Source organism: Lutra lutra, chromosome 17, assembly GCF_902655055.1.
Source record: "Lutra lutra chromosome 17, mLutLut1.2, whole genome shotgun sequence".
Taxonomy (NCBI): Eukaryota; Metazoa; Chordata; class Mammalia; order Carnivora; family Mustelidae; genus Lutra; species Lutra lutra.
In genome coordinates, this window is record NC_062294.1 from 54,138,402 (window position 1) to 54,164,914 (window position 26,513).

At 52.0% G+C, this 26,513-nt stretch overlaps 1 protein-coding gene and 1 long non-coding RNA gene across 5 annotated transcripts; one reads left to right on the forward strand and one right to left on the reverse strand.

Annotated features, from left to right (window-relative positions):
* Positions 1-11,972: 11,972 nt before the first annotated feature.
* On the forward strand, positions 11,973-23,020 carry SPACA6 (sperm acrosome associated 6). 4 transcript variants are annotated; one of them, XM_047710523.1, is made up of 9 exons: positions 11,973-12,137; positions 14,707-14,784; positions 20,315-20,383; positions 20,978-21,001; positions 21,342-21,419; positions 21,538-21,647; positions 22,013-22,169; positions 22,246-22,456; positions 22,920-23,020. In XM_047710523.1, the coding sequence occupies exons 1-9, from the start codon at positions 12,020-12,022 to the stop codon at positions 22,951-22,953; spliced, it is 879 nt and encodes a 292-aa protein (XP_047566479.1). In that variant the 5' UTR covers positions 11,973-12,019; the 3' UTR covers positions 22,954-23,020. The 4 variants fall into 4 exon arrangements, with proteins under 4 accessions (XP_047566479.1, XP_047566476.1, XP_047566477.1 ...); XM_047710520.1 differs by lacking the exon at positions 11,973-12,137 and adding an exon at positions 13,617-14,015; XM_047710521.1 differs by lacking the exons at positions 11,973-12,137; positions 20,315-20,383 and adding an exon at positions 13,617-14,015.
* On the reverse strand, positions 18,655-22,045 carry LOC125088922 (uncharacterized). The gene is made up of 4 exons (XR_007123807.1): positions 21,958-22,045; positions 21,277-21,433; positions 20,935-21,092; positions 18,655-19,094 (listed from the first exon to the last, which is right to left on the reverse strand). It is a non-coding gene; the product is annotated as an uncharacterized LOC125088922 (long non-coding RNA).
* Positions 23,021-26,513: the final 3,493 nt, after the last annotated feature.

Below are 26,513 nucleotides of genomic sequence, written 5' to 3' on the forward strand. Positions count from 1 at the left end.
CCTCTACCTCTGCCCTTCCCCACCCCCACTTACATTCTCTCTCTCAGAAAATAAAGTACGTTAAGATGAATAATATATTCAATGAAAAACACCTATATCTCTTAAAACAGAAGTCAATGATAAGAGTGGCATTGTTTTTGTGTGTGTGTGTGAATATTTTTAATGTCTGGCTTTATGGAACAGACTGTGGGACTTCCCAGCCTCCATAATTGCATGAGCCAATTCCCTATAACAAATCTCTTCCTATGTATCTATACCCTATTTGTTCTGTTTCTCCAGACGACCCTGACTAATACACCCATCCTCTATTAGGGGATAGACCTTATAGGTCTCCCTGACTTCAGGTACCATCCTTCCCTTCCTTGTCCTAGCAGGACAGGGAGGTGGTAATAGCTTCCCGTGGTTAGTTGTTCTGGATCTCTCACCATCCCTTACTAGACCTCTTAATCTTGCCACACCTCTGTATCTAGTTATACCTCTACTAGTTTATGTTTAATTGGGCCCCTGACAATGCGTCAGTTTCCAACTGAGATTCTGACTGATACATCTATACATCTGCCACATTCTTGCTCTGGGATCATTTTCCTTTTGTGATTTAAGTACCTTCCTCCAGAAGCAGGTGTAAGTTTGCTTTTCCTTTTGCCCTGGTACTAGCATGGTACCACCTTGTTTTGGTTCTCTTCATTCCAGCAGTCTGTTGAAAACTAGAGCTCATTTTCATAATTAGAGTAAGCAAATGCTCATTGGTCAAAAGCAGCTTGGAATGTTTTTCTTACTCCTCTGAGTTCCCACTTAATAAACCTAAGCTCGGAAATCTTCACTATATTGTCATATCGTTCATGATTTTGCAAGAACTTTTTAGTATTTTATCCAGTGCTTTTAGTTGTTTTCAACAGAAGAGTTGTTCTAAATAACCCAGCCCGACATTACCAAAAATGAGAAAGTCCTGCCCTTTCTCACATTTTTTCCCTAAGGTTTTTGCATGCTCTTGCTATTTTGCATAATTATTCAGGAATGATCTGTTCTTAAGTATTGAATGAGAAATATGACAATGGAACAAGGCCATAGATTTCTAGGATATCATTGTATTAGCTATCTATTGCTGTGTAACAAATTATGCCAAAACGAAGCAGCTTAAAACAATACATTTATTGGGGCACTTGGCTGGCTCAGTTGTAGAGCATATGACTCTTGATATGAGGGTCTTGAATTCAAGACCCATGTTGGGCACAGAGCCTACTTAACTAAAAGAAAAAAAGAACACAGGGTGCCTGGGTGGCTCAGTGGGTTAAACCTCTGCCTTCTGCTCCGGTCATGATCCCAGAGTCCTGGGATCGAGCCCCATATCAGGCTCTCTGCTCAGCAGGGAGCCTGTTTCCCTCCCTCTCTCTCTGCCTGCCTCTCTGCCTACTTGTTATCTCTGTCTGTCAAATATAAATAAATAAATAAAATCTTTTTTAAAAAAAGAACACATTATTATCTCAGTTTCTTTGAGTCAAGGATCTAAGCATAGCTTACCTCAGTCTTCCATTTCACGAGGCTGTCACCAAGGTGTCAGTCTAAGGCTTAAAGTCTCATCTAAAGGCCCTACTTGGATTGACTCACTTTCAGGGTCATTCATTGGTTTTGTGCAACTTTCCTCATAGAATGCTGTATTGAGTGTCTCAGTTCCATGCTCGCTCTTGGACAGAGGATTCCCTCAGTTTCTTGACACATGGGCCTTTCAAAAATGGGAGCTCACAATATGGCCACTTAATTTATTAACACATGAAAGCAGAGAAGGCAATAGAGAGAATTTGCTAGCAAGACAGAAGTCCCAGGACTTTGTAACTTGATCTTGGAAACAAAATGACATCTCATCACTTTTACCATTTCTATTAGTTATAATCAAGTCACTAGATGCAGCCCACCCTCAAGGGGAGTTGGATTACACAAGGGTGTGAATATCAGGAAGTGGAAATCATTGGGAGCCATTTTAGAAGGCCATCCATACTATAAAAATGGTGTCTGAATTTCAATCTGTAGCTCACTTTTCAACAGCTACACACCAATTTCAGCACCTTGGCAGGAGCAGAATGACAGCAAACTTTTTATAATATATACCTGTATGAAATACTTCCACTCTCCCGGCACCTGGGTGACAGTTGGTTAAGCGTCTGACTCTTGGTTTCAGCTCAGGTCATGATCTCAGGGCTATGAGATTGAGCCTTGTGTTGGGCTCTGCACTCAGTTTGAGATCTGCTTCAGATTGTCTCCCTCTCCCTCTGCCCCTCCCCCCCCAAATAAACAGATAAGTAAAATCTTTTAAAAAAAAGAAATACCTCCACTCTCAAAGCACATTGGTTTGCTTACTTCTTCAGTAGGCTCATCAAATAAACCAGCAGTTCTGCGAGCAACTCTGAGTTGTCAGTAAGTCTTGCTACGTTAGAACTGTCACTGCAGAGTATACTATAACATCTACTTGGAGTACCGTGCTGGCTCAATCAGAAGAGCATGTGATTCTTGATCTCAGGGTCATGAGTTTGAGCTCCATGTTGGGTATAGGGATTACTAAAAAAAAAAAATTAATCTCTTCTTTTGCTCAAGTAGGACTTTGAACATGGAAGAACTTCTTTGTCATTTTATTTGAATACCCTGTATGAATACAGTTCCAAAACCTCTTGTATATCATGAGTTTGATTTTGGCTAAAGAAGAATGATGACAGTGTAGTCTGCCATCTTTCTGCTAATGGCTGGTAATTCTTTTAACTGGTACTGAGCCCCAGTCACTTTTAGACACATAGCTAAAGAGTGAACAATCATAATAAGCTTATAATTTCTAATTCCTTCATGGCCTTTGTCATTTTTGTTCCATTATAATTACAACACTGATTTTCTGCTCTACATACATCTCATAAACCATATTCACTATCTTATTAACTATGTGTAAGACCCATAAATATTTCATCAACCTAGTGGAAATATAGTTAAATTCATTATAAATTAAGTAAATAGACACCTGATTATTTCTTCATATCCAGATGTTTAATGTACAAGATCCAGAAGTAGTATATACAGTAATTTATACAGTAATGCTCCATATAGTTTAATAAGATCCAGAATAATTTTTTGTGTAGCCCAATATAGAGCTTGAACTCATGACCCTGAGATGATGACCTGAGCTGAGATCAAAAGTCAGGTGCTTAACTGACTGAGCCACCCAGGCACCTCCAGAATAATTTTTCAAAACATGTTTTCTAGAAAAAACTTGTGGGAATAATAGCTTGGGCACATTATGAGAATCATTCATCTGCCACTTCTGAAAATGGCTGGTAGTATTCTGCAGTCAATCTGGCAGTTTTGATTTAAGCTCTTGACTTCAATAGACTCAAAACATATATATATATAATCTCTCAAAAGTATTCTTACAAAATATGTTGTTTTGAAGTTAAATTAATGAGAACAACATGTATTTCAGACATCTCATTTCTAACACTTTCCTATTTTTCTAGTGCTTTTTGCATTAATTATTATGTCTGGATCAAAGATTTTTTTTAAAGATTTTATTTATTTGACAGAGAGAGAGATCACAAGTACGCAGAGAGGCAGGCAGAGAGAGAGGGGGAAGCAGGCTCACAAGTACGCAGAGAGGCGGGGGGGATGGTAGAGAGAGAGGGCTGGATTCCAGGACCCCAAGATCATGACCTGAGCCAAAGGCAGAGCCTTTAACCCACTGAGCCACCTAGGTGCCCCTGGATCAAAGATGTTTCATCATAAAAGTTATTATACGTGATTTTGGAGTTTTATTTTCACTTCAAGAAATTTAACTCAGCAATTTAAAATTCATCTTCATGGGATGCCTGGGTGGCTCAGTCAGTTAAGCCTCTGCTCTCGATTTCAGCTCAGGTCAAGATCTCTGGGTCAGTATCTCAGGGTTTTGAGATGGAGCCCCTGTGACAGGCTCAGCATGGAATCTGCCTGTCTGTCTCCCTCCCCCTCTGCTCCTCCCTCCATAGTGCTCTGTCAAATAAATAAATAAATAAATAAAATCGTTAAAATTCATCTTTATAAATGTGAAGTAACACTTTTTAAAATACAATTAAAAAGCTAAAAAATCAACTATAGTTACTAAAGATTTTTTTTAAGTATGAATGGTAGAATACGAAACAATTCTACAAAGAAGGCTGCCTGCCATAAAAAACGATCTCCGAATCCCCATTCAGTCTGATCTTTGCTGTTTGCCTCGCATTATTATTTACCTTTTACATCTGTCAACCCCAAGAGGAGAAAATTGTCTTCCTAATGGTATCTAAATAAAACACCTTTAATAATCACACCAACACACTCTATTTCCTGACTTGTATAATTACACGGAAGTTCTCAAGATTTGTTTGGGGCGTGTAAAAGGTATGGAGTTATGGACAGATTTCCCCTCTAAGAATGCTGCTGGGGTGTTGAGGTCTTGAAGCTGAGTAGGTTCCCCTGCTCCCCACCCCAGGTTGCCCTCAGGGGAAAGGAGCTGCTTCATTTACTGTCACAGCCCCTTCCTGGAGGCAACCCTCATCCATCACCTGGTCAATGTGTCATATAAAGACCTGGTCCCCTTGCCCCAAATTTGAGACATGTGCCTGGGGGCATTGAGCTCTAGCCCTGCCTATGGGATCAGCTGAGTTATCATAGTTCAGCTTCTCCCTCCCACTATCCCCTTCAGGCTATTGAACCTGACAACACTCCCAGTTAATATCCTAAACCCTAATTTCTTTTACAGAGTCCTTTTCCTGAAAACCCAACCTACAGCCTACAGGCTTTCACAATCATTATTAATTATTTCAGCGTCTTACTCCTGTAATTATGTAATTACTCTCACACACACACACACACACACACACACACACACACACATTCAGCTAATAAAATTTTAACCTTGAATGCACACACAAGATTTTTACTCCACGTTATACCAGGATACTCAAATCTGAAAGTGACTGTTATGATCTTAAAGTAGACAGGAACCACCTCCACCTGGCTTGTTCATTATCCCTCATGCTAATATGCTGGTCAGATGTGATGGTAACCTGACTGATCACATATTCACTGAACACACGCGAGCTCAGAGATACCAGGAATAACCTTCAATCAGGCATTCAGTGCTTCAACCTTCAGAAGACTGAAGGAAGGTGAAGTCAAATAGAAAAACTTGAACTAATGCAGAGACCGAATGTTTTCTTAAGCACCTAGTATGGAAAGACAGATAAACATGGATATGATTTGCTTTCCTAGAATTTCCATAACATATTACCACAAACTGGATAGCTTAAAACAATGGAAATTTATTCTCTCGTGGTTGTGGAGGGAGAGGGAGAAGCAGAATTCCCGCTAAGTGGGAAGCCCGATGTGGGGCTGGATCCCAGGTCCCTGAGATCATGACCTGAGCCAAAGGCAGATGTTTCACTGACTGAGCCACCCACGTGCCCCTGAAGGCTCCTTCTGACCTCTTCCAGCTTCCAGTGGTTGCCAGCAATCCTTGGCATTCCCTGGCTTGCAAACGCCTCATCCTGTTCTCTGCCTCCCCCTTCATATGGACTTCTTCTTCCCTGTGTCTCCTTTGTATCTTCAGATCTTTCTCTCCTTCTAAAGATATCAGCCATTGGATTTAAGACCCACCCTATCCCAGTAAGACCACATCCTAATTTGATTGCATGTATAAAGACCCCCAAATAAGGTCACATTCACAAGTACTGGGGATTAGGACTTCAACATATGTGGGCAGGGACATAATTCAACCTACAGCGGATACCATACCATTCGTGATTCAGGGTGGAGAGTCAACTGGGAGTGGACAAGAAGGGAAAAGTCAAGAAAAGGCAAGCAAAGAAAAAAGAAAGGGGAGGGGAAGAGCAGGAAGAATGTGGTAAAAATATTCCCATAAGTATAAATTGTTCTGTTTCTGTAAAATGCTGTGCATGTGTATGCAGAAATTAGAGAGCTAGCTTTTTTTTTTTTTTGTAGGAATGATAACAACAGATAATTCTCCTATAGGGCTTACTATGTGCCGGACCTTGTTTTAAGTACTTTGCATGTATTAACTCCTTTAATCTTTATATCTCAACCCTGTGAGGTAGGTACTATTCATTATCCTACCCATTTCACTGATGACAAAATTGAGGCATAAAGAGACACAGCTAAGAAAATGGCCTAGCCAGGATTCATGCCCAGGCAGCCTGGCTTCAGAATCTGCTCTTAAACACCTTCCTCTATACAACATAATTCTGTCCTTGGAAAACAAAAACACTACATGTGTGTACAAATGCTTGTGTATTTTAGAAGACATAAAATAAGGTGTCAAGATAAAAAAGTAAAGGAGCACCTACCTGGCTCTGTCAGTGGGGTGTAAGACTCTTGATCTCAGGGTTGTGAGTTTAAGCCCTACGTTGGGTGTAGAGATTACTTAAAAATAAAATCCTAAAAAGGATAAACATGTAAAATATTGGATTTTAATCAGTTCTTTTTGGGGGGTGGGGGTCACAAATGAATGAATGTTCTGATTGGCCTGTGTTGGGTCTCATGTTTTGAGGGAGGAAGCATTAGTGCTAGAACATTCTTATTAGAGTCATGTAGAGTGGATTTCTCACAGGAAAGAAGTTCTAGTACCTGAGGACGGGGAAGTGGATGGCAGCCAAGGGCCTTGAAAAAACTACCCAACCACTTGTCTCCTTGAGCCTCAGAACCACCTTCCCTATCTTTGCAGAAATGAGAAGAGCAGAGGAGCTGAAGACCCTTCACTATTCAGATGAAACTCCCCCAAAACTCACACCCAGTTTTCCTACGCACCATGCCCCCCGCCCCATCCAGGAAACGGTTAATAAATGGGCCAAGTTGTTTAATCTTCTCCACATCCACCCTACCCCCGCCACACACACACAGAAAAGGCCCCCTGTCCCCAGCGCCTATGAGGGGCAAGTGTCCATCTAGGATTATTTAATGGTGCAACGGGAGCACGTGTTGCACTTGGATCATCTGGTATTTTGGATGCTTTGCCAGTCTGAGGCTTATTCCACCTGTGGGGATTAAGCGGTGCTGTAGGATTATCTTGAGTTTGGAGTTTAACCCCCATGTGGAAGGATTTTCTGGTGGTACTGTAGGATTATCTCGGGTTTGGGGTTGATCCTTCATGTGGAAGGATTCTCTGCTACTTTGATGTTCCTCATGACCCAAGGCCTTCTTTTCTATGGTATTAATCAGTGAGTCCTTGACTCAGACCTACTTCAAGGCCCATGTCTTCCTGGCTAACTGTTCTTGTTCTGGGAACTTGGGCATGGACTTTGTGATGACGGATGGGACGTTTCTTTTTTCCACTGGCACACTGTTCCAAGGGATAATAAGAATGGCAAAACTCATATCTCAGGAGTTGATGGGAAGGGTGGCCCCTCCATTTTAGGGGTATAGGAATTGTGGGTGTTGGGTATCAAGGGATTAACAAGAATGATGGTACCTGAGTACCAATGTCTGATGAGAATGCGGCCCTTGTGCCTCCAGAGCTGATGGGAAAGGTGGGTCCCGAGTTCCGGGGGCTGAGGGGAACCGTGGCTCGAGAGTCCTGGGGGCTGATGGGAATGTGGCTCGCAAGTCTCAGTGACTGGTGGGGATGGCATCAATTGAGTCTTAGGTGCCAAGGGAGTTGAGAACTCTGTATATCAGAGAATGATGGAAACAGTGGTTCCTATGACTCACTGACCAATGGGAATGGAGACCTTATGGTTCAGGAACTAATGGGAATTAGGTTATTTTATCCCAGAGGCTTAAGCAAGTCGCAACCTAACTCATAAAGCCATGTGTTATTCACCCATCCCTCCATTCATTAGCAGACATTTTCCTAGGTCCCTGCTCTGAGCCACACCCTATGCTGGGTGATAGTGAGGACACAGAGATGACTCAGACCTAGATTGCGCCCTCGGTGAATTCCCAGAGCCAGACCCAGACACCGAAAATCACATGACAGGATCAGACCCAGGACAAGAAGACAGCAGGGTGGGACGGTTACCATCCTGTCCTAACTACAGGGCATCTGGGGGTAGATGTAGAGCGATGGTAGTTCTGGATACCAAATCAAGGTGCAGGGTCTGACAAATGTCATTTCCACCCTATGTGAGTCTGTGTGCATGACAAGTCTAACATGAACCAAATACTGATCTCGAGTGAGGGGCATGTTTGTGCGGAGGCCACTCACCTCCAAAGAAAAGGCATGGAATTTGGAATCAGAGAGGCCTGGGTTCAAATCCTGACTTTGTCATTCACTTCGAGAGTTTGGTTAACTCACTATGCAGGACCTCAGTTCCCTCCTCCTTACAGGGAGATAAAACAATTGAAATAGTAAGACTGCTGCTAATACTGCATGATCTAAGCTCCCAAACTAGACATTCAATAAAGGGTAGGTCTTGTCATCATTATTGTTCCTATCATTAATAATAAATTCATGCAATGGAATACTATACAGCCCCTAAAATAAAAACAGTAGCTCTGTAAGCGTGGGTATACAAGAATCTTCAAGATAGAGTGTTAAAGCGAAGTGTGGGGTAATGTGATCCCAGTCGGGGACCAAAAAATAGGGGATAGTATAATATATGTCATAGCCGTATAGAACTCATCTGAAAAGATACACAGGAAACGGGTAAGCATAAGCTGTCTCTAGCGAGTAGTGGGTGGCTGGGGGACAGGGTGGAAGGAAAATGCATTTTTCACTGTTGGAGCCCAGAACGGTATACCCACAACTGTCGGAATGTCCTCCCTAACTGTCCCCTGGCCCAAAGGTCCATGAAGTTCCAAGCTGCGCATAGCACCTAACCTCTCCTGTCCCCTGTTCCTACTGATTCCCAGCTGGGAACAACTTCTGTCCCCTCCGTTCCTGCGCCAGACTCCTGGCTGATATATCTTCTTACCCTCTTCACTTCCCGTCACCCCCACAGTCTGTCAGTCCCCAGGCGCTCCTGCGTCCTCACATTCTCTGCCCCACCCCCTCCTTTTTGTCCGCAGGGTCCCAGCCCCAGCTCGGGCATCCTCCCCCAGCATCCATCCCCCCCACAGGGCCCCAGAGGGGACTCTCCGACGCCCAGATCTGACCACAGCCCTCCATGGCTCCCTGTCACCCCCCAGGAGAAAGTTCCCAGCCAGGCCTTCGAAACGCTCGTGAGCCTGGCCCCGCCCACCACCTCAGCCGCATCTTCGGAGCACATCGGCTCCTGTCCTCTGAGGCTCTAGGCAGACTTGACTGCTTTGCGGTCCTCCCGGAATCGCCCCCTGCTCCCTGCTTCCGAGCCTCTGCCTGGAACGCCCTTGCTGCGGCCAGCCCCCTTCTCCGCCGCCCAGATCTAACTTCTCCCGGTTCTCGGAGGTCCCTCCGGCTGTCCTCAAGTGAAAGGATTCCTTCCGCCCCTGGGCTCCCACAGCCGCCGGCCTCTGGTTCTGTCATACCCCGATCGCCCTGGATTGGAACTGTCTGCGTCGGGGGCTGTCTCCTCCATCAGACTGAGAGCTCCGTCTGCAAGGGCAGATACGGGTCTGATTCACCTTTGGGGCCCCAGTGCGGGGAGCGGGAGGGGGGACCGAAGCGGAGGGAAGAGAAGGAGGCTGGGAGGGCAGGAAGGGGGAGAGCGAGGAGGGGAGCGGACCCCGCTGCGGCGGGGGAGGGGGGGCCGGCGGGTGGAGGAAGAGGAGAGACACAGAGACCAGGAGGAGAATGCACCGCGCAGGAGGCGGCGGCCGCGACGAGACGGCGAGGGAGCAGAGGTGGAGGGCGCGGGAGAAAGCGGAGAGGGGCGAGCCGGGCCGGCAGCGGGAGGCGGAGGGAGGGAGAAGTGGAGCGCGGCGCCCCGCCGCCCCGGCCCCTTTTGTCCCTTCCCTCCGCCCTGCGTCACGCTCCCGGCCGGCCTCCCCGCGCGCTCCCTCCCCCGCCCGCGCCTCCTCCCCGGGGCTGGATGGAATTTTTTCCCCTGGACCGGGGCCAGCTCCGGGGCCGGGGGAGGCAGGCCGGGCCCGGCCGGCGGCGGGGAGGGGCCGGAGCGGGGGCGCCCGGGGAGGGGGCCGGCCCGCGGGGTCCCGGGCGGAGACGCGGGCCGGAGGGAGTCGGGAGGAGGGAAGGAGGATGGCGGGGCCGCGGGGAGGAAGGGGAGAGGCCGTCGGGCGGCAGAGGCGGGGAGAGGATGGAGAGCGGGCGGCGGCGGGCCCGACTCGGCGCGGCCTGAGGGCTGGCCGGGGAGCCCCTGCCCTGCGACGCTGGAGCCCCGGAGCCGTGAGTCCGCGGAAAGCGGGATTGGTGGGCGGGAGGGTGGGGGACGGCGGGGGCCAGGACCCAGGGTCCCAGAAGGAGGAGGCCTCGGCGGCCTGGGTTTCTGGGTTCCTGGAGGAGGCGGGGGCTGGGGACCCAGACTCCCGAATCCTTGGAGGAGGGGGCTGGGGGCCTGGGGGCCGGGACTCTGGGGGTCCGGAGGAGGAGAGGCCGGGAACACCTCCTGGATTCCAGAGGAGGAGAGAGATGGGCCCGGGATAGCTAGATGCGGAGGCTGGAGGACACTCGGGCAAGATGCCCGCCCGAGCCCTCAGGGGAGATGGAGGGAGAGAGGCTGGCTTTGGAGGTGCCTCCGGCAGCGGAAGGGTTAACGTCTGGCTGGAGGGGAGGGGGAGGGGCAGGGAAGGGGCTGCGGGGCTTTGCGGGGTCAAGGGTGAGCCGTGCGAGGTGGGGGCGGAGGAGGGGGGAGGTTGTCTGGGCTGCCAGACAGGCCAGGGTCAGCGGCGGGGGCAGGGGATGTCTGGCGGAGGAGAGGCCCAGCATCCAGGCTCCCTTGGGGACCTGGGATTCCAGGCCCCAGCCCCCTCCTCCCTCAGACCTGGGAGTCCGCAACCCTGCCCCCTCCCTCAAAATTTCAGAATCCGAACCCTTAGCCTTCTTTACCCCAGGACCCGAGAGGGTCTGGGCCTCCGGCCTCTTCTTCCCTCAGACCTGGAAGTCCACACCAACCCCCACCCTTAACAAAATGACCAAGTCCGGGCCCCTAGCCCTTCCTCCCCCGAACCCAGGCGTCCCCACCTCTTCTTTTAGCCCCAGCTGGATCCCAGCCCTGCGGGGGTTAAGGGGGCGGGGCCAGCTGGTTGCCATGGTGCCAGACTGTTTGGGTCTGCTCTCTGACCCTTGGGGGCTCCCCAGGGTCTGTAGAGAGGGGGAGGGGGACCCAGACCTGAGGGAAGTCCAGCGCCAACCCCTTCCCCAAATCGGGCCTATGGGCCCAGAGAGTTCATGTCTCCAACAACGCCGTGTCCGGTGACCTTGAACAAGTCCTGACCCTTCTCTCTGGGTCTCAGTTTCCCCAAGGAGAAATTTGTCGGGGGAGTGGGGAGATGCTCGGGTCCCGCAAATCTTTAAGATTCTCAGCTCCCCTCTCACCCCCTCCTCAGGCCCCAGGCAGCCCCGGGGCATGCTGGGAACCCGGCCTGGGCTCCGGGCCAGGTTATGGGGGGGGGCGGGGGCAGCCTCCTCCCTTCCCCTTCCTCCCCACCTTGGCCTGACTCTCGCCCCCGCCTGAGGGTCTGGGAGGTTGGGAAGGAGGGAAGGGGGATGAGAGCCGGACCCGACTCTGGCCCCCCATCTCCTCCATTCCTCCTCCGCCCCCTTCCCGCCTCTCCTCCCCCTCCTCAGCAGGTCGCTACCCCAGCCCTGGGCCCCTTCTCGAACCACCCCCACCCCACCCCCAGCTCCAGACCTGGCTCCGAGCTGTGAGGGGGAGGGAGAGAGGGAAGGAGAAAGACAGAGAGAGAGAGAGAGAGACAGAGAGGGGGCGAAGGAGAAGGGAGGGAGAAAGAAGGGTGGGAGGGGAGGGAAGGGAGGAAAGAGACAGAGGGAGACAGAGATGTGAGATGGAGAGAAAGGGAGAGAAGGGAGAAGGCCAGAGACCGAGACCTTGAGGAAGAAAGAGACTGAGAGAATGAGAGACAAAGAGAGAGGGAGGGAGGAGGACCAGGGAGGAAGAAAGACCTAAGGGAAAGAAAAAGAATGAGAAAGGAGAGAGAGAGGGAGAGGCCATCAGCGAGGGAGAGCGCCGGAACCATGGAGGGGAGAGTAGGACGAGCGCGGAGAATGAGAAACAGGCACAGGAGGTGGCGGCGACCAGGTAAGCCAGGGTCCGACACGGGGACCAGGCGCAGCAGGGACAGACAGCAGGCAGAGAGGGCCTGAAAGATGGAGGTGGAGCGTGGTGGGGAGAGAGCAAGACAGACAGAACTGGACAGAGGGACTGACCTGCGACTCGCAGGTGCACACTCTTAGCCCTGGGGTGGCAAGGCTGGGGGCTGGGCCACCGCCTACCAGGCCCAGCTCCTCCCACTTGCCCGTCTGGGGCCCAGCCTCTCCGGATCTCTGGGAGGCCTTCTTCCCTGCCCAGTGCGGGAGCTGACAGCATTCTGCTGGGCGTGGGGCAGCCTTAGGGCTCAGGGATCACAGCTGTCATCATTATAAATGATGGGAGGCCAAAAGAAGAAATGGGGGAATATCTAGAAAGGTTTGAAGGTTTCATATCCCTGCCTCCGCCCTAGTCCTGGATTCCAGAATCTGACAGGTAGAGAGGGAGGGAGCTGCTTGCCCAAGGGGCCAAACTCCCAAACAGGTGAGGTTCCTTCTGACTCCACATCTAGGAAGCCGGGCTATGCCTCCCCCAGGGAGGCAGGCCTGGCTGGACTCCTGGGTCTGAGGGAGGAGGAGGCTGGGGGCCTGGACTTCCGTGTCTGAGAGAGGAAGGGCCTGCCGGTCTGGACTCCAGAGACCGTTGAGGAGGAAGGGGCCAGGGGCCTGAACTCCTGGGTCCCTGCTGAGGAAGGGGCCAAGGGACTGATTCCTGGGTTTCTTGGGGAGGAGGGGGCCGGGGGCCCGGATTCCTGGGTCCTGGCACCCACCCGTAGAACCGACCTTGCGGGGCCTTCGCCGCACACAAGCTCGAGTCTGTGGGTCCGTGTCGGGGGCTCACCATCGCGGCTGGGGTCTTCCCGGCCCTCCCCACCCTCCCTGACCCCATCTGTCCATCCATCCGTCTGTCTGTCCACCGGCCGCGCCCCCCGGGCTGAGGTAGGAGGTTGTATAGTTGAGGAGGACACCCACGGAGATCACTATACGGCCTCCTAGCTTTCCCCAGGCTGCGCCCTGCACGGGACGCCCGGCGGGGACCCCAGCCCCTGACCGCTGCCCCATGCCCGGGGACCCTGGGAGGAGGAGCTGGGCTGTCTCTCCTGTCCCTGCATTCCCTCCTCCCACTTCCCTCAAAGAATTTCTCTCCCATGAAGAAACCTCTATTTTGCTTTCTCTGTCTGTCCATCTCCGCCGTGTCTCTGGAGCGGGCTGTGTGTCTACCCTGCGGCCTCTCAGACGCTCCCTCCTTCTCTTATTGTGCTTTCTGGTATCTCTCCATGTCTCAGTTTCTGTCTCTCGGGCTCTCACCGTATCTCTGTGCCATCTCTGCTCTGACTCCCCCATCCCCCACCCCAGGGCCTGTCAGGCCACCACACACCACACTGCCGGCCTCTGGGTCCCTGAGACCCTTTAACCTGTGAGGACATCCAGGGTCACAGGTGAGGTTCTTGGGAGCCTGGCGTCCGGCCCATCCACAAGCTGGGGCATCGCCTGCCTGACCCCTGACTCCTCACACCCCATCTCCCTGAAAACCCAGACCTTGACATTTGACCGACAGCAGAAATCCAACCTCTGACCTGTACCCCATGCCCCTCCCCCACCCCATGGTGACCTCACAAAGGTCACCAGCTTCTCCCTGGGCCACGACCCTCTGTTATGGCCCTGCTGGCCCAAGACAGCGCTGTCCCATCTGCCCTGGTCGCCCTCATGGTCTTGAGGGCCCCCGCCTGGGCCTGTCTCCTCTGCTTCACGTCCTATAAGGAGCGCATGCGCATCTGCCAGATCTTTATTGGTGTACAGGGCCCCGAGCTGGAGAAGTGTGAGGAGGCATTCGCCGCTGCCTTTGAGGGCCTCCTAGACACTGAAATCAGTGAGGCGACCTGTCACTTCCCCAGGGGCCTGGGGGGCGAGGCGCATAATGCACAGGGATCTTCCAGACAGCGTGGAAAACCACTGAGAGAGATTCGCCCAGAGTGGGAGGGTGGGGGCAGATTTAGAGGGGAGGACGGAGACTGAGGGACAGACTCAGTGAGAGGAGGATCGAGTGGGGGTCCAGACTGAAAGGGGGGGAGGATAGAGACTGGGGGGCAGACTGAAGGGAGGATATAGATGGGAAGACCACCAGACTCAGAGAGTGGGGAGGATAGAGATGTGGGAGGACGGACTCCTGGAGAAGGTGGGGGATAGACTCGGGGGAGGATAGAGATGGGGGAGAGACTCAGGGAAGAGGACAGAAATGGGGGATACTCAGGGGGAAGAAGAGAGATGAGACAGACTCTCTGAGGAGGACAGAGATGGGGGAGAGACTCCGGGAGGAGGGTAAAGTTGGGGGACAGACTCCAGAAGGAGAACAGAGATGGGGGAAAGACTTAGAGAAGGCAGGATAGACAGGATAGATAGAAGGGGGTGTGGGATAGACCCAGAGATGGGGGACAGCACTGGGGCCAGGACAAAGACTTGGAGACAGGAGGTGTCCTAGAGAGACAGAGAATGTCCACACCGTGGACGTGGTGTTGAGGAAACTGCTTTTCCCAGCCTCTGTCCTCTACCCTTGCTCCCAGACTACGATGAGAGAAGCCACCTGCATGACGCCTTCACCCAGATGACCCACTCTCTCCAGGAGATGGCCATGGCCCGGGGTGAGTGGGGTGGGGATGGTTTGGTGGATGTGGGGTGCAAATCCCCAAGAGATGGCTGTGGGGGGGCACAGAATGTGGCAGATCCGGAGGAGGCAGTGCTAATAAGCTGAGTGAGTTTGATTACTTGTCGGGGGCGGGGAGGGATGGGCAGGTGTTGGTGGGGAGCTCAAAGACCAGTGCAGAAATGACCTAGAGTCTGAAGCCTAGTTGGGGTCAGGTAGACATGAGCTCTGAACTGGCTGTGTGGCTCCCCCGCTTCCTGGCTATGAGGTTCTGGATGTGTTACTGCCTCCCTCTGGGTCTCAACTTACCCACCTATAAGATGGGACAAGGTCCTTGCCTCCCTGATTGCGATGCAGTACGATGCAGTACGTTGAGAGAGAGGAGCCTCAGAGGGAGAGGGAGGGAGAGGGAGCACTGCGTGCCGCTTAAACTGGCCAGTCCTTGCTCCAGGGCTCAGGGCTTCTTTCTGCGGCTGCTGTTACCTTTGTTTTCTGGTCTTGCCCACCAAGCTTTCTGACAAGGATCCCAAAAGTTGAGGAGGTTCCTGTCCACCCAGGGGGCATCTGGGGGAGTCAGCCCAGAGAAGACTTCAGCTGCTGATCCCCCATCCCCATAGAGAGGCCTGAGCAACTCAAAGCTGGGGTGGGGGGAGGTGCTGAGGACTCCAGAAAACACCTTCTTCCCACTTAGGCCGTCTTGTCATAGAAGGTTTTGAAGAGAGCAGGAGCAAGTGCAGTTCTACATGTAGAAGACCCCCCTAGACCTGTGTGTGGGATGCACTGGAGCAGGGAGGCAGTGGAGGCTGGGAGGCCTGGGTGGAGGCTGGGGTGAGGAGGCCCACGCTGGGCCAGGGCTGTGAAGGTGGAGAAGCAGGCACTCAAGAAGAGAGTCAAGGGCAGGAGTGACGGGGCTTGGGTCTGACAGTCTGTCTGGGGACTAGGGTCGAGGGGTAATGGAGAGTGCCCAGGGTCCAGCTCCATGCGAGGGTGGGCCCTGGGTCCTCCCTGAGACAGGGAGCCCGGGAGAAAGAGCAGGGGTGGGAGCAGATGGTGAGCTGGGCTAGGACATTGCGAAGGTGAGGAACTTGGGGGATATCCAGGACACAGCTAGACACATAGGTCCAGGGTTTAGCTGAAAGGTCAAGGACACTTAAGACTGTCCGCAGGCTGTGAGCAGGGGGAAGGGGGGCGCCGCTCTGGGCACAGAAAGACCCTCTGGGGTTTTGAGCGGGGCAGACTGGAGGCCGGGAGAAGCTGGTGCAATACGACTGACAGGTGTTTTCATCGAATGTGCCAGAGACACTGGGGACATAGTTGTGACCAAATCTGCAGACCACTAGCCCTCACGTTGCTCATACTGGGGGGTGGGAGGGACAGACAATAAACATAATCAGGGAAACACTGCAGTATGTCAGTTGGTGATCCAGGATCTGGAGGCAGACAGGGAGCGAAAGGGAACGGGGGACCCAGTGGGTGGTTATTTTAAATAGGCTGGTCAGGGTTGTTGCACAGGAGAAGGTCCAACTGAGGCAAGCCCTGAACCAGGTGGCAGAGCCAGGCAGATAACTGGGGAGGGGCGTGCGAAAGAGCATCCTGGGCAGAGGGAAGAGCCAGTGCGAAGGGCTGGAGTGCAGTCGACGGGGATGGGTGATGGGAGGCTGAAGTCAGAGGCCACAAGAACCACATCCCGTAGGACCTCAGAGGCCAGTGGTTCTCAGGCCCCGGTGTGTGCAAGAAGGTCCTGGAAGCTTGCAGAAATGCAGACTCCTGGGTCCCACCCTCCATTCCTGACCAGTAGGTCTGAGGCAGGGCCAGGAAACCAAGTTCCCAGCCGCCGCTGCTCCAGGAGCGCACCTGGAGAGCCGTTCTTGCGGACCGTTGAACTGACTTCAGCTTGAGGTGGGAGCCACAGAGGGTTTTAGGCAGAGAGAAAGAGGCAGGATCTGACCAAGGCCACGAGGGCCAAAGGCAGAAGCAGGGAGACCTGTGAGGAGGTCAGCAGTGGTTCAGACCAGTCGCAACCCCAAGACGAGGGCTGGCAGAGAGGGGCAAGCGTGAGGGGGGAGGGGTAGGAAGATGATGGATCGGACTCTGTGCCAAAGCTGCCCCACACATGGGAGAGGCTGTGTCTGCACTAACTGATAACTAATTATCCTCCTGAAGGCTACCTTCATACCAGCCCTGTCTGGCGGGGTTTTGTAACCCCACTTTCCAGATGGGGAAGTTGGGGCCCAGCTGGACAGAAAGGATGGACCCAGGAGATATTGGGACTGGCTGTATTGGGGTGGGGGGCTGAGGAGGGAAAGGGCAATTCCTAGGTCTCCCAGATGGAGGACCTAAGAGATGGACCTGCTGACTCAGAGAGGCTCTGGATGGTGGCAGGTGATACTGTTTGTGTCTATAAACCAGGGAGTGGGTGGTACAGTGTGGGGAGAAGGGCAGTGTGCCCGAGGGAATGCAGTTCAACCACCGGGGGTCAAATCTAGCTCTGTGATCTTCAGCTACCTTCCTAACTTCTCTGTGCCTCCGTTTCCCCATCTCAAACTTGGAGATGGTAATACACTCACTGTATACCAGACACCATCCTAAGCGCTTACGAACATCCTCTCACACAGCCATCCAATGTCACGTAGTTTGGCATGGGGATGCTTTTATATTGTATGGCGTTAAATCCCACCCCCCAATCCTAATATTGTCCTCATTTTACCAAGCGAGGATCAGGAAAGTTACATATTTAGTCAAGGTCATGCAGGGAAGAGGACTTGAAATGCATTCTTCAGATGGGAGGCAGGTGTGCTCACAGACGGATGAGCCAGGACTCAAACCCGGATGGTCTGAAACAGCTAGAAGTTTCCTAACGATACACACCCCTTTGGGGGAGACTTGGCAACATCCACCCATGCCCCCTCATGGTTCACTTGAGATAACCTTCACCTCTTGGCCTCTTTGGACATTTCACGCCATCCCTACCTTATTCCCATGACGTACTTAGATATCACACACACACACACACACACACACACACCTGCCATAGCTCCCTTGGCATATCCCACACTCATCCTCCCTGTGAGTTACTTGGTTCGGCACAGAGTTATTTCTTGAATGACTCTCCAGCATCCTGGACTCTCATTTGAGCACCCCACTCTGACCCCATCCTCCTGACCATCCTGCCATCTCCAGACCACACGCCCACCCTGTGGCCAAGGAGAGACCTCTAGGTCCTTCACCCCTCGTTTTGAACCCACTTCCTGGCTTCAGTGCCCCTTCTCTCCAGTTTATACCCAAGGATCATCCCATCAGCCACTCTGTCACCAGTATTAGTTCCTTACCTTTCTGTATGGTTTGAAATCACAGAGGCACAGGCAGTGGCATAAAGAAGCTAGAAGTCTTGAGGCAGGCACTTAAGTTTCAGATGGCAGCACCACTTCCTTTTCTGGGGGACCCAAACCCCTTCCAGCTTCCTGCTTTACTATCCTAGGATGCGGTCCTTATCCTCATGGTTCTGCGTCACTGCTAGAGCTCCAGCCATCAAATCCAAGTCTCAGGCAGCAGATGGAGGAAGGGGAAAAGTCAGTAAGATGGTGCCCCTTCTCTCTTAAGGCTCCTTCTTGTGACTCGCATACAACACTTCCACTTACAAATCAGACCAAAACTTGGTTATATGACCACAAGTGGGTCACAGGACCACACGAAGCTGCAAGGGTACTGAGGAATATAGTCTTTTAGTTGGGTGGTTGGTAGGGCCGGGGGGTGCTTTCCCCAGCAGAAATGCAGTGTGATGTTACTACAGAAATATTTGGAAGCAACCAGCAATCCCTGTGTATAAGTCTCCTAGGGCCCCTTTAACAAAGTGCCATACACGGGGTTGCTTAAAAGATAGAAATGTATTTGTTCACAATTCTGGAGGCTAGAAGTCCAAGATCAAGGTGTCAATGTGAGCAGGGTTGGTTCCTTCTCAGGCCTTTCTCTCTGGCTTGTAGATGGCCATCTTCTCTCTCTCCTGTGTCTTCACATGCTCTCCCCTCGGTGTGTCAGTGTCCAGATCTCCTCTTATAGGGCAATACACTGGATCAGGGCCCACCCTAATGACCTAATTATAACTTAATTACCTCTTTAAGGCTGTATATCCAAGTACAGTCACATTCCGAGATCCTGGGGGTTAGGGCTTCAACATTATAAGTTTGGGAGGGACACAGTTCAGACAGAGAGCACAGGAAGGGGCCAAGGGGGAGAGAGAATCCCAAGCAGAATCTGTGTTGAGTGCGGAGCCCAACGCAGGGTTTGATCTCACAACCCTGAGATCATGACCTGAGCAGAAATCAAGAGTCGGACACTTAAGCAACTGAGCCACCGAGGTGCCCCACATCTGCTGCATTTCTAAATTCCCAAACCACCTCCACCAGTAAATCAATCCAGCCAGCCATCCGCATTGGGAAGAGCCACAAAACCTCACAGTTTGGAGGCCAGTACAATGGTCAAAACTCCAACACCCTCGAGAACAGAGATAAAAAGAGTCAAAGGGGGTAGAAATGAATAGTCTGGAGACCATGCGGAAGTGGCAGGTGCGGGCCCTGGCGAAAGGGGGTAGCTGCCACCAAGCTAATTGCTGCCTCATGAAAATACAGTCTCTTGTGTTAGAGCTCTTCCAAATTTTGGAAAACAGATGCCAAACATTTTATGTGACTTTCCCAAATTTTATACGATGGCAACTGGTTCATTTTTAAAAATACTTTCCAGTCCAAATATAACACATTCAAGAGATGGACTAGAGCCACAGGCCACCAGTTGTGGTCTCCACTCTAGCTGGATCCTGGAATTCATTCTACACATACTTCCTGAGCACTTGCTAAGACTCAGGGCCCTCTCCTGGGTTCTGGAGATACAGCACTAAAGAATGACCTATTTACTAACTGAAGACACAGACTTAAATGATCACTGTATATATAAATATATATAATTGTACACTGGTGAGAACTCTACGTGGAGCAAATGGAACACTTGGAGAGGCAAAAATAGGGAACTGGATTAGATTAGATTTGTGGTCAGGGAAAACCTCGAAGGAGATGACATGAGGTAGGAGATGAAAGATGAGTGGGAGTAGCGGGAAAGATGTGCTAGGAACACGCCAGCACATGCAAAGGCCCTGAGATGATAGAAATTAATGGTGGTGTTCATACTAGGGGAAATGAAAGGTGGGTAACAGGCACAGTATAGAGAGGTGGAGGAAACTAGGCCAGATCTTACAGGGCCTAGCAGAACTTGGTGAGGAATTTAATCTTTATCCTCCCCTTTCCCCTCAACAAGATCAACACAGAGAATGCAGAAGAGGGGTTCCATCAGAAAGATAGTCCAGAGGCACACGAAGGGAGACTTGGGGGATCTGTCAGCCTTCCAGGTAGACAGGGCAGGAGGCGGGATAAAAAGGGGTGTTTTATATACTACACATGTGGGTTTGGAAGGGACTGAGGAAGTGACAAACACTTCCTTGAGGAAAGGTTTTTACAACAAGGCCCCCCTCCACCCTCCAGGGTCCTTTAAGGTGGCTTTTCCTAATGCTGCGGAGAAAATGCGGAAGGTCATTGCGCAGCTTAAAGAAGGTAAAAGAAGCTAAGCGCGCGCACACACAGTTCTAAAACCCTGAGCCAGCCATCTTCTCCCCTCAGTCCAGTCCCTCTGAGTCTCTTCCCCTGCGAGGAACATTCTAGAATCTGCTAAGATTCCCCCCCCCCCCCATCTTGGGATGCTTCTGTCCCAGATTAACCTGGGCCTCTCTCCGGATCTCCCGGGCGCTGCACACTCTGGGACGTCTCCTTTCCAACTGGGCCCCCTCCGTGGGCGAATTCTAGCCAGGCCACACCTCTTCTCTAATTGAACCCCCCTCATTTGACCCTGTCCCCTGAAACTAGCGCCCCCCCCCCCCCCCCCCCCCGGTGAAATACACCAGTGTCGAACCCGCCTTAGCTGCAGGTCTGCGCGGAACCTTAGAGGAATACAGCAGGCCTGGCCCCGCCTACAGGTGGAAGGCTACGGGTAGAACGCCGCAGGCCTGGCTCCGCCCCCTAGGTGGGCGGTGGCAGGCCTGGCTCCGCCCCCTCAGGAAAGCATCTGGCCCGGTAACCTGTCTTCTAGGGGAGCTTCAGGTAAGCACCTCCAGGCCTTCCAGGATAGTAACGCTTCCTCTCTCTCCACAGTCCAGGCCTGCATCCCTCCTTGCGGTAAGCTCTTCATCCCAAACTCCGAATTGAGGGGGAAGGGAGGTGGTCGGGAGCGAAACCTGGCATTTAGAACAGGAGACCAATAAGAACCCTGGAGAAAAGCAATTAAACCAGGTATTGCTCACAAACCTAATACAAGGCGGGCCCGAAAGCAAAAACAAGCCAATAGGAGTCCTAGAGGTCGAAGAGCGTTGCAAGCCAGCCAGTGAGCGCGGGGAAGGCGGCGCCCGGGACCTGTGTGGCCGTCAGAGCCCGGAGGCTTCACAGACCCTAACCTGGCCAGAGGGACCCGGGCTGGGGAACGCGGATGGAGCCCAGGTGCAGCTTTTCCGTTCCGCAGGACTCCAGGAGGTCGCCCGGCGTTTCCGCTGCCGCGGGTGCTACTCCACGGTCTGCGACCTCCCGCTGGACTGCCCAGGTGAGGGGCGGAGCCTGGAAGGGAAGGAACCGCCCGGACCGGAGGAACGGGAGCTGAGCGGGAAAGAGACCCGGCGAAACGGGGGCGGGCCCGGGCGATGACGCGGACCTGTTTTCAGTTCAGGACTTGACGGTGGCTCGGGGTCATGAAGCTAAGTTCTCTTGCACTGTGAACTTCGAACTGCCTAAGGAGGAAATCACCTATTCCTGGAAGTTCGCAGGAGGAGGTGTGAGTCCGAGCGGGGCCAGCGCGAAGGGCTTAGGAGGAGGGTTATGCTTCTCTAGAGGATGCGGGGCCAGGACGCCGCGGGTGGGGATTGGGGGAGCTGGGTCTAGATTCAGGCTTCGTGCAAGGTGGGGTTCCCGGGATTTAGAAGAGGAGGCGAGGCTCCGGAGGCCGCTTCTAGGGGCGGGGTCGTGCGTGAAGGGTCGGTGACTCTGAGGTTAGGGGTGGGCACAGGGCTCGAGGAGGCGTGGTCTAGCTCGGGGGCGGTGCTTGAGCGTGGCGTATTGGCTAGACCCGGCAGAGGGAATCTGACCTGGGCACGGGCGAGGCTCTTCTCCTCCCGCCACTTCAGCCCGAACGTCCCTCAGGTCCGGACGCAGGACGTGTCCTACTTCCAAGACCTCCCGTGGGCCCGGGGATACCTGGCGCGGATCCGGCCGGTGCAACCCGTGCACCGTGGGACATTCTCTTGCGTGATCGTGCACGACCAGATCCCACTGGCGCGGCTCTACTTCTTTCTTAACGGTGCGGGCGGGGCTGCGTGGGGGCGGGGCTGCGCTGGAGGCGGGGCTCGCGCCTGACTGACGTGCGTGCCCCGCAGTGACTGGTGCGCCCCCACGTGGGGAGACCGAGCTCCAGGTCTCCTTTCGGGAAGTGTTGCGTTGGGCGCCCCGGGAGGCAGACATGATCAAACCTTGGAGGCCAAGCCTGGGCGAGCTGCTGGCCAAGCCCGAGGCTCTGACGCTGAGCAACCAGTGCCTGCTTGCGGCCGTCGTGGCCTTAGCGTCAGCCGGTACGACCCTTATGGTGTGGTGAGTTCTCAGGACCGCGGAGTCCCAGCACCTGCTCTCCTTCCTCAGACCTGGTGTCCAGCACCCTCAGACCCAGGACTCCAGGCCCCCACCTCCCTCCACTTTCAGACCAGGAGTCCAGGACCCCAACCACCCCCTCCCTCAGACTCAGGAGTCCAGACCCCCAACCACCCCCTCCCTCAGACTCAGGAGTCCAGACCCCCAGCCACCTCCTCCCTCAGACCCAGGATCCCAGGCCCCCAGCCGCCACCTCCCTCAGACCTAGGAGTCTAGACGCCTCAGACCCAGGAGTCCAGAACCCCAGTCCCCTCCTCCTCCAGTTTCAGGAGTCCAAAACCCCAGGCCCTCTTCCCTCAGATCCAAGAGTGCAGGCCTTATCTACCTTTGGAACCCAGGCTTCCAGAACCCGGATATCTAATCCCCAACCTTTCCCCCCAACACAAATCCCTCCTTGTTTCCCCAGGATGTTCTTTCGATGGTACTTCCAGGGCAGCTAACAAAGGTATCTTTTTCTTCCTTATCCTGTTTTCATTCCTAAAATAAAGAATATATTTCAGCTCTGTAGATTCTTCCATCTTTGCCGGTGGTCACTACTAACGCAGGTAGGAGGAGGCCAGCATACCTCATTTATGCCCAGGTGACTATTCCTCTAATGACAGTAATATGTAGAGTTGTCACAGTACAAGGTCCTGTGTTGAGGACTTTAGATACAAGCCCAGACCCCTCCCCAGATTTCTGGCAGTCTCTTTGACATTTCAGCTTGCAGAAATGGAGTCCTTGTTGAACTTGACGTGGGACTGGACATGGGGCTCGATCTCACAACCCTGAGATCATGACTTGATCTGAAATCAAGAATCAGATGCTTAGCTGACTGAGCCACCCAGAGCCCCATGGAGTTTAGATTGTAATGGATGGTCAGATAATAAACAAGAAAATTAAGCACAATAAGACATGGATCAAGTCAGAAACTAGCAGGGGCAGAAGCCCCTGAATGCGCCTAGTGTTGGGGACATAGCCGTGGGGAGGCATCTGGAGGAAGACTTTAGAAATGAGTGTGCAGAGAGAATGTGAAGGGACCAGATCACGCAGGACCCTGGGCACTGTAAGGTTTAGCTTTTCCTCTGAGATGAGAGTTATGGGCAGTTTTTGAGGTGAGGAAGGTCATGATTTTATTTGATTTGCATGGCTAATGCATGGATAAACTCTAGCGGCAGGGGTGGAAGCAGGAACCAGTGTTAGGTGCTATGGTAATCTGGACAGCTTTAATCCAGGAAGGAGATGCAGCTCGGGGACAAAGTGGTGACAGTGAGGAGCAGTGGTTCTAGATCTGTCCTGAAGGTAGAACCAGTGGGGTTTGCTGGTGGATCAGAGTGTTGGGTATGAGAGGAAGAAAGGAGAAGGGGCAGGTGTCAACAGGCATGGCAGTGCCAATGTCTGTAGAACCCTCTGCAATGACGGGAATATTGTAGATATGCACTGTCCATTGTGGTGGCCTCCAGCCACCTATGGCCATGAGGCAGGTCAAATGTGGCCAGTGACACTGAGGAGCTAAACTTATTTTTTTTTTAAGATTTTATTTATTTATTTAAGAGGGGGAGGAGCAGAAGCAGAGGGAGAAACAGGCTCCCCACTGAGCAGGGAGGCAGATCTGGGACTCCATCCCAGGACTCCGGGATCATGACCTGAGCCAAAGGCACATGTTTAACTGACTGAGCCCCCCAGGCACCCCTGAGGAGCTAAATTTATAATCTTTTATAGCTTTAATAATTTAAATTATCCTTCATCTATGAAAATAAAAGTCATAAGTGTCCGGGCATCCTGGTTATAACTCTGGAACCCTCTTTGTTTACTTGACTAAGGGCTGCTGGAAGGCAGGGGCTGCCTCTTATTCATTTCTATATTTGCAAACCTGGCAAAACATGGAATTCAGTACATACTTGGTCAATGGTTTGGGGACTGATTGATGTCATCAAAGAATGAGTGAATGAAAAAAAAACCAAACCAGTCCTGTGTGGTAGGGGCCACTGTTGAGCACAGTGTGGTTCTAGCATTTTTGGCCTGAGCAGCTAGAGTGTCAGAGCTCCATTTACTGCTGTAGAGCAGGTTCCATGCGGACTGAGGAGGAGAAAGAGGAGGGGTTGGATCTGATAAGGGAGGTGTCCCAAGTGGAAGTGTCTTGGAGGCTGGATCTGATGAGGGGTTGGATCTGATAAGGGAGGTGTCCCAAGTGGAAGTGTCTTGGAGGCAGTTGGGTAGATGCGTCTGGAATTTAGGGGTGAGGTCTGATCTGAAGATACAAGCGGCACAGCCCCCTTTCCAGGCATGGAGCATGAATGAGGTATCCAGAGCCATGCCACTGGCTTGCCATGCCACTGGTTACACAGAGGAAATGAGTGTAGATGGATAAGAGAAGTGGGTAGGAGGAGGTTTCTCCAAAGTTAAGCAGTCCAAACTATAAAGAGGAACTGAGAAGGAAAACGGGGGGAAAGCCAGGGAGCTGCAGCATTCTCAAAGCCAAGTGAAGACAGCATTTCACAGGGAGAGGGATCAGCTGGGTCAGATGCTGCCACATGGTGAAAGATGAGGCCTGAGAATTGACCACTGGTTTTAGCAACGGGGACATCACTGATGAACGTGACCAGAGCCATTTCCATACAGCAGTGGTGGGGGGAGTCATCTGATTGGCATGGGTATAAAAGTCAGTGGGAGGCCACACTTGTCATCAGGGAAATGCAAATCAAAACCACAGTGGGATACCATTTCACACCATCTGGGAGGCTATAATCAAAAAGTCAGGTGAGGGGTGCCTGAGTGGCTCTGTCTGTCTTAGCCTCAGGTCAGCGTCCCAGGGTCCTTGGATCAAGCCCCACATTGGGCTCCCTGCTTAGCGGAGAGTTTGCTTCTCCCTCTCCCTCTACCCCTCACCCCATTCAGCTCTAATTTTTTTTTTTTTAAAGTCAGGTGAGGGGCGCCTGGGTGGCTCAGTGGGTTAAGCCGCTGCCTTCGGCTCAGGTCATGATCCCCAGGGTCCTGGGATGGAGCCCCGCATCGGGCTCTCTGCTCAGCAGGGAGCCTGCTTCCTCCTCTCTCTCTGCCTGCCTCTCTGCCTGCTTGTGATCTCTCTGTCAAATAAATAAATAAAATCTTTAAAAAAATAAAAAATAAAATAAAAAGTCAGGTGATAACAAATGTTGGTGAGGATGTAGGGAAATTGGAACCCTCCTCCTTTGCTGGTGAGAATATAAAATGGTACAGGCACTGTGGAAGCCATCTGGCACTTCAATAAATTAAACAGGTTCACCACATGACTCAGCAACTCCACTCCTTGAGAATCCCCCTGGGGAGAACTTAACCCGTGTTCACACAAAAACTTATATGTGAATGTTCACAGCATTATTCACAATGGCCCCAAACCAGAAATATCCCAAATGTCCGTCAACTGATAAATGGGTAAACCAAATGTGACACATCCCTGTGGTGGGATATTATTTGGCAATAAAAAGGAATGAGCCGGGGTGCCTGGGTGGCTCAGTGGGTTAAAGCCTCTGCCTTCAGCTCAGGTCATGATCCCAGGGTCCTGGGATTGAGCCCCACATCGGGCTCTCTGCTCAGTGGGGAGCCTGCTTCCTCCTCTCTCTGACTGTCTCTCTGCCTGCTTGTAATCTCTGTCAAATAAATAAATAAAATCTTAAAAAAAAAAAAAAAGAATGAGCCAATGATACATGCAAATCTGTAGAGACAGAGTAGATTATGGGTGTCTAGGGCATCGAGGTGGTTTCAGGGCGAGGGAATGCAAGGAACTGCCTGTGGGTATGGGGTTCCTTTTTGGGTGACGAAAATGTTCTAAAATGAGATTACAGTAATGATTGCACAAGTCTATAAACTTACTAAAAACCACTGAATTACACACTTGACAAGGCTGAACTTTGTGGGAGAGAAATTGGAGACAAATGTAAACAGCTCTCAAGGAGTTTTGCTGTTAGAAATGAGACGGTGTGGGGCGCCCGGCTGGCTCAGTCAGTAGAGCATGCAAAAGATCTTGATCTCAGGGTTGTGA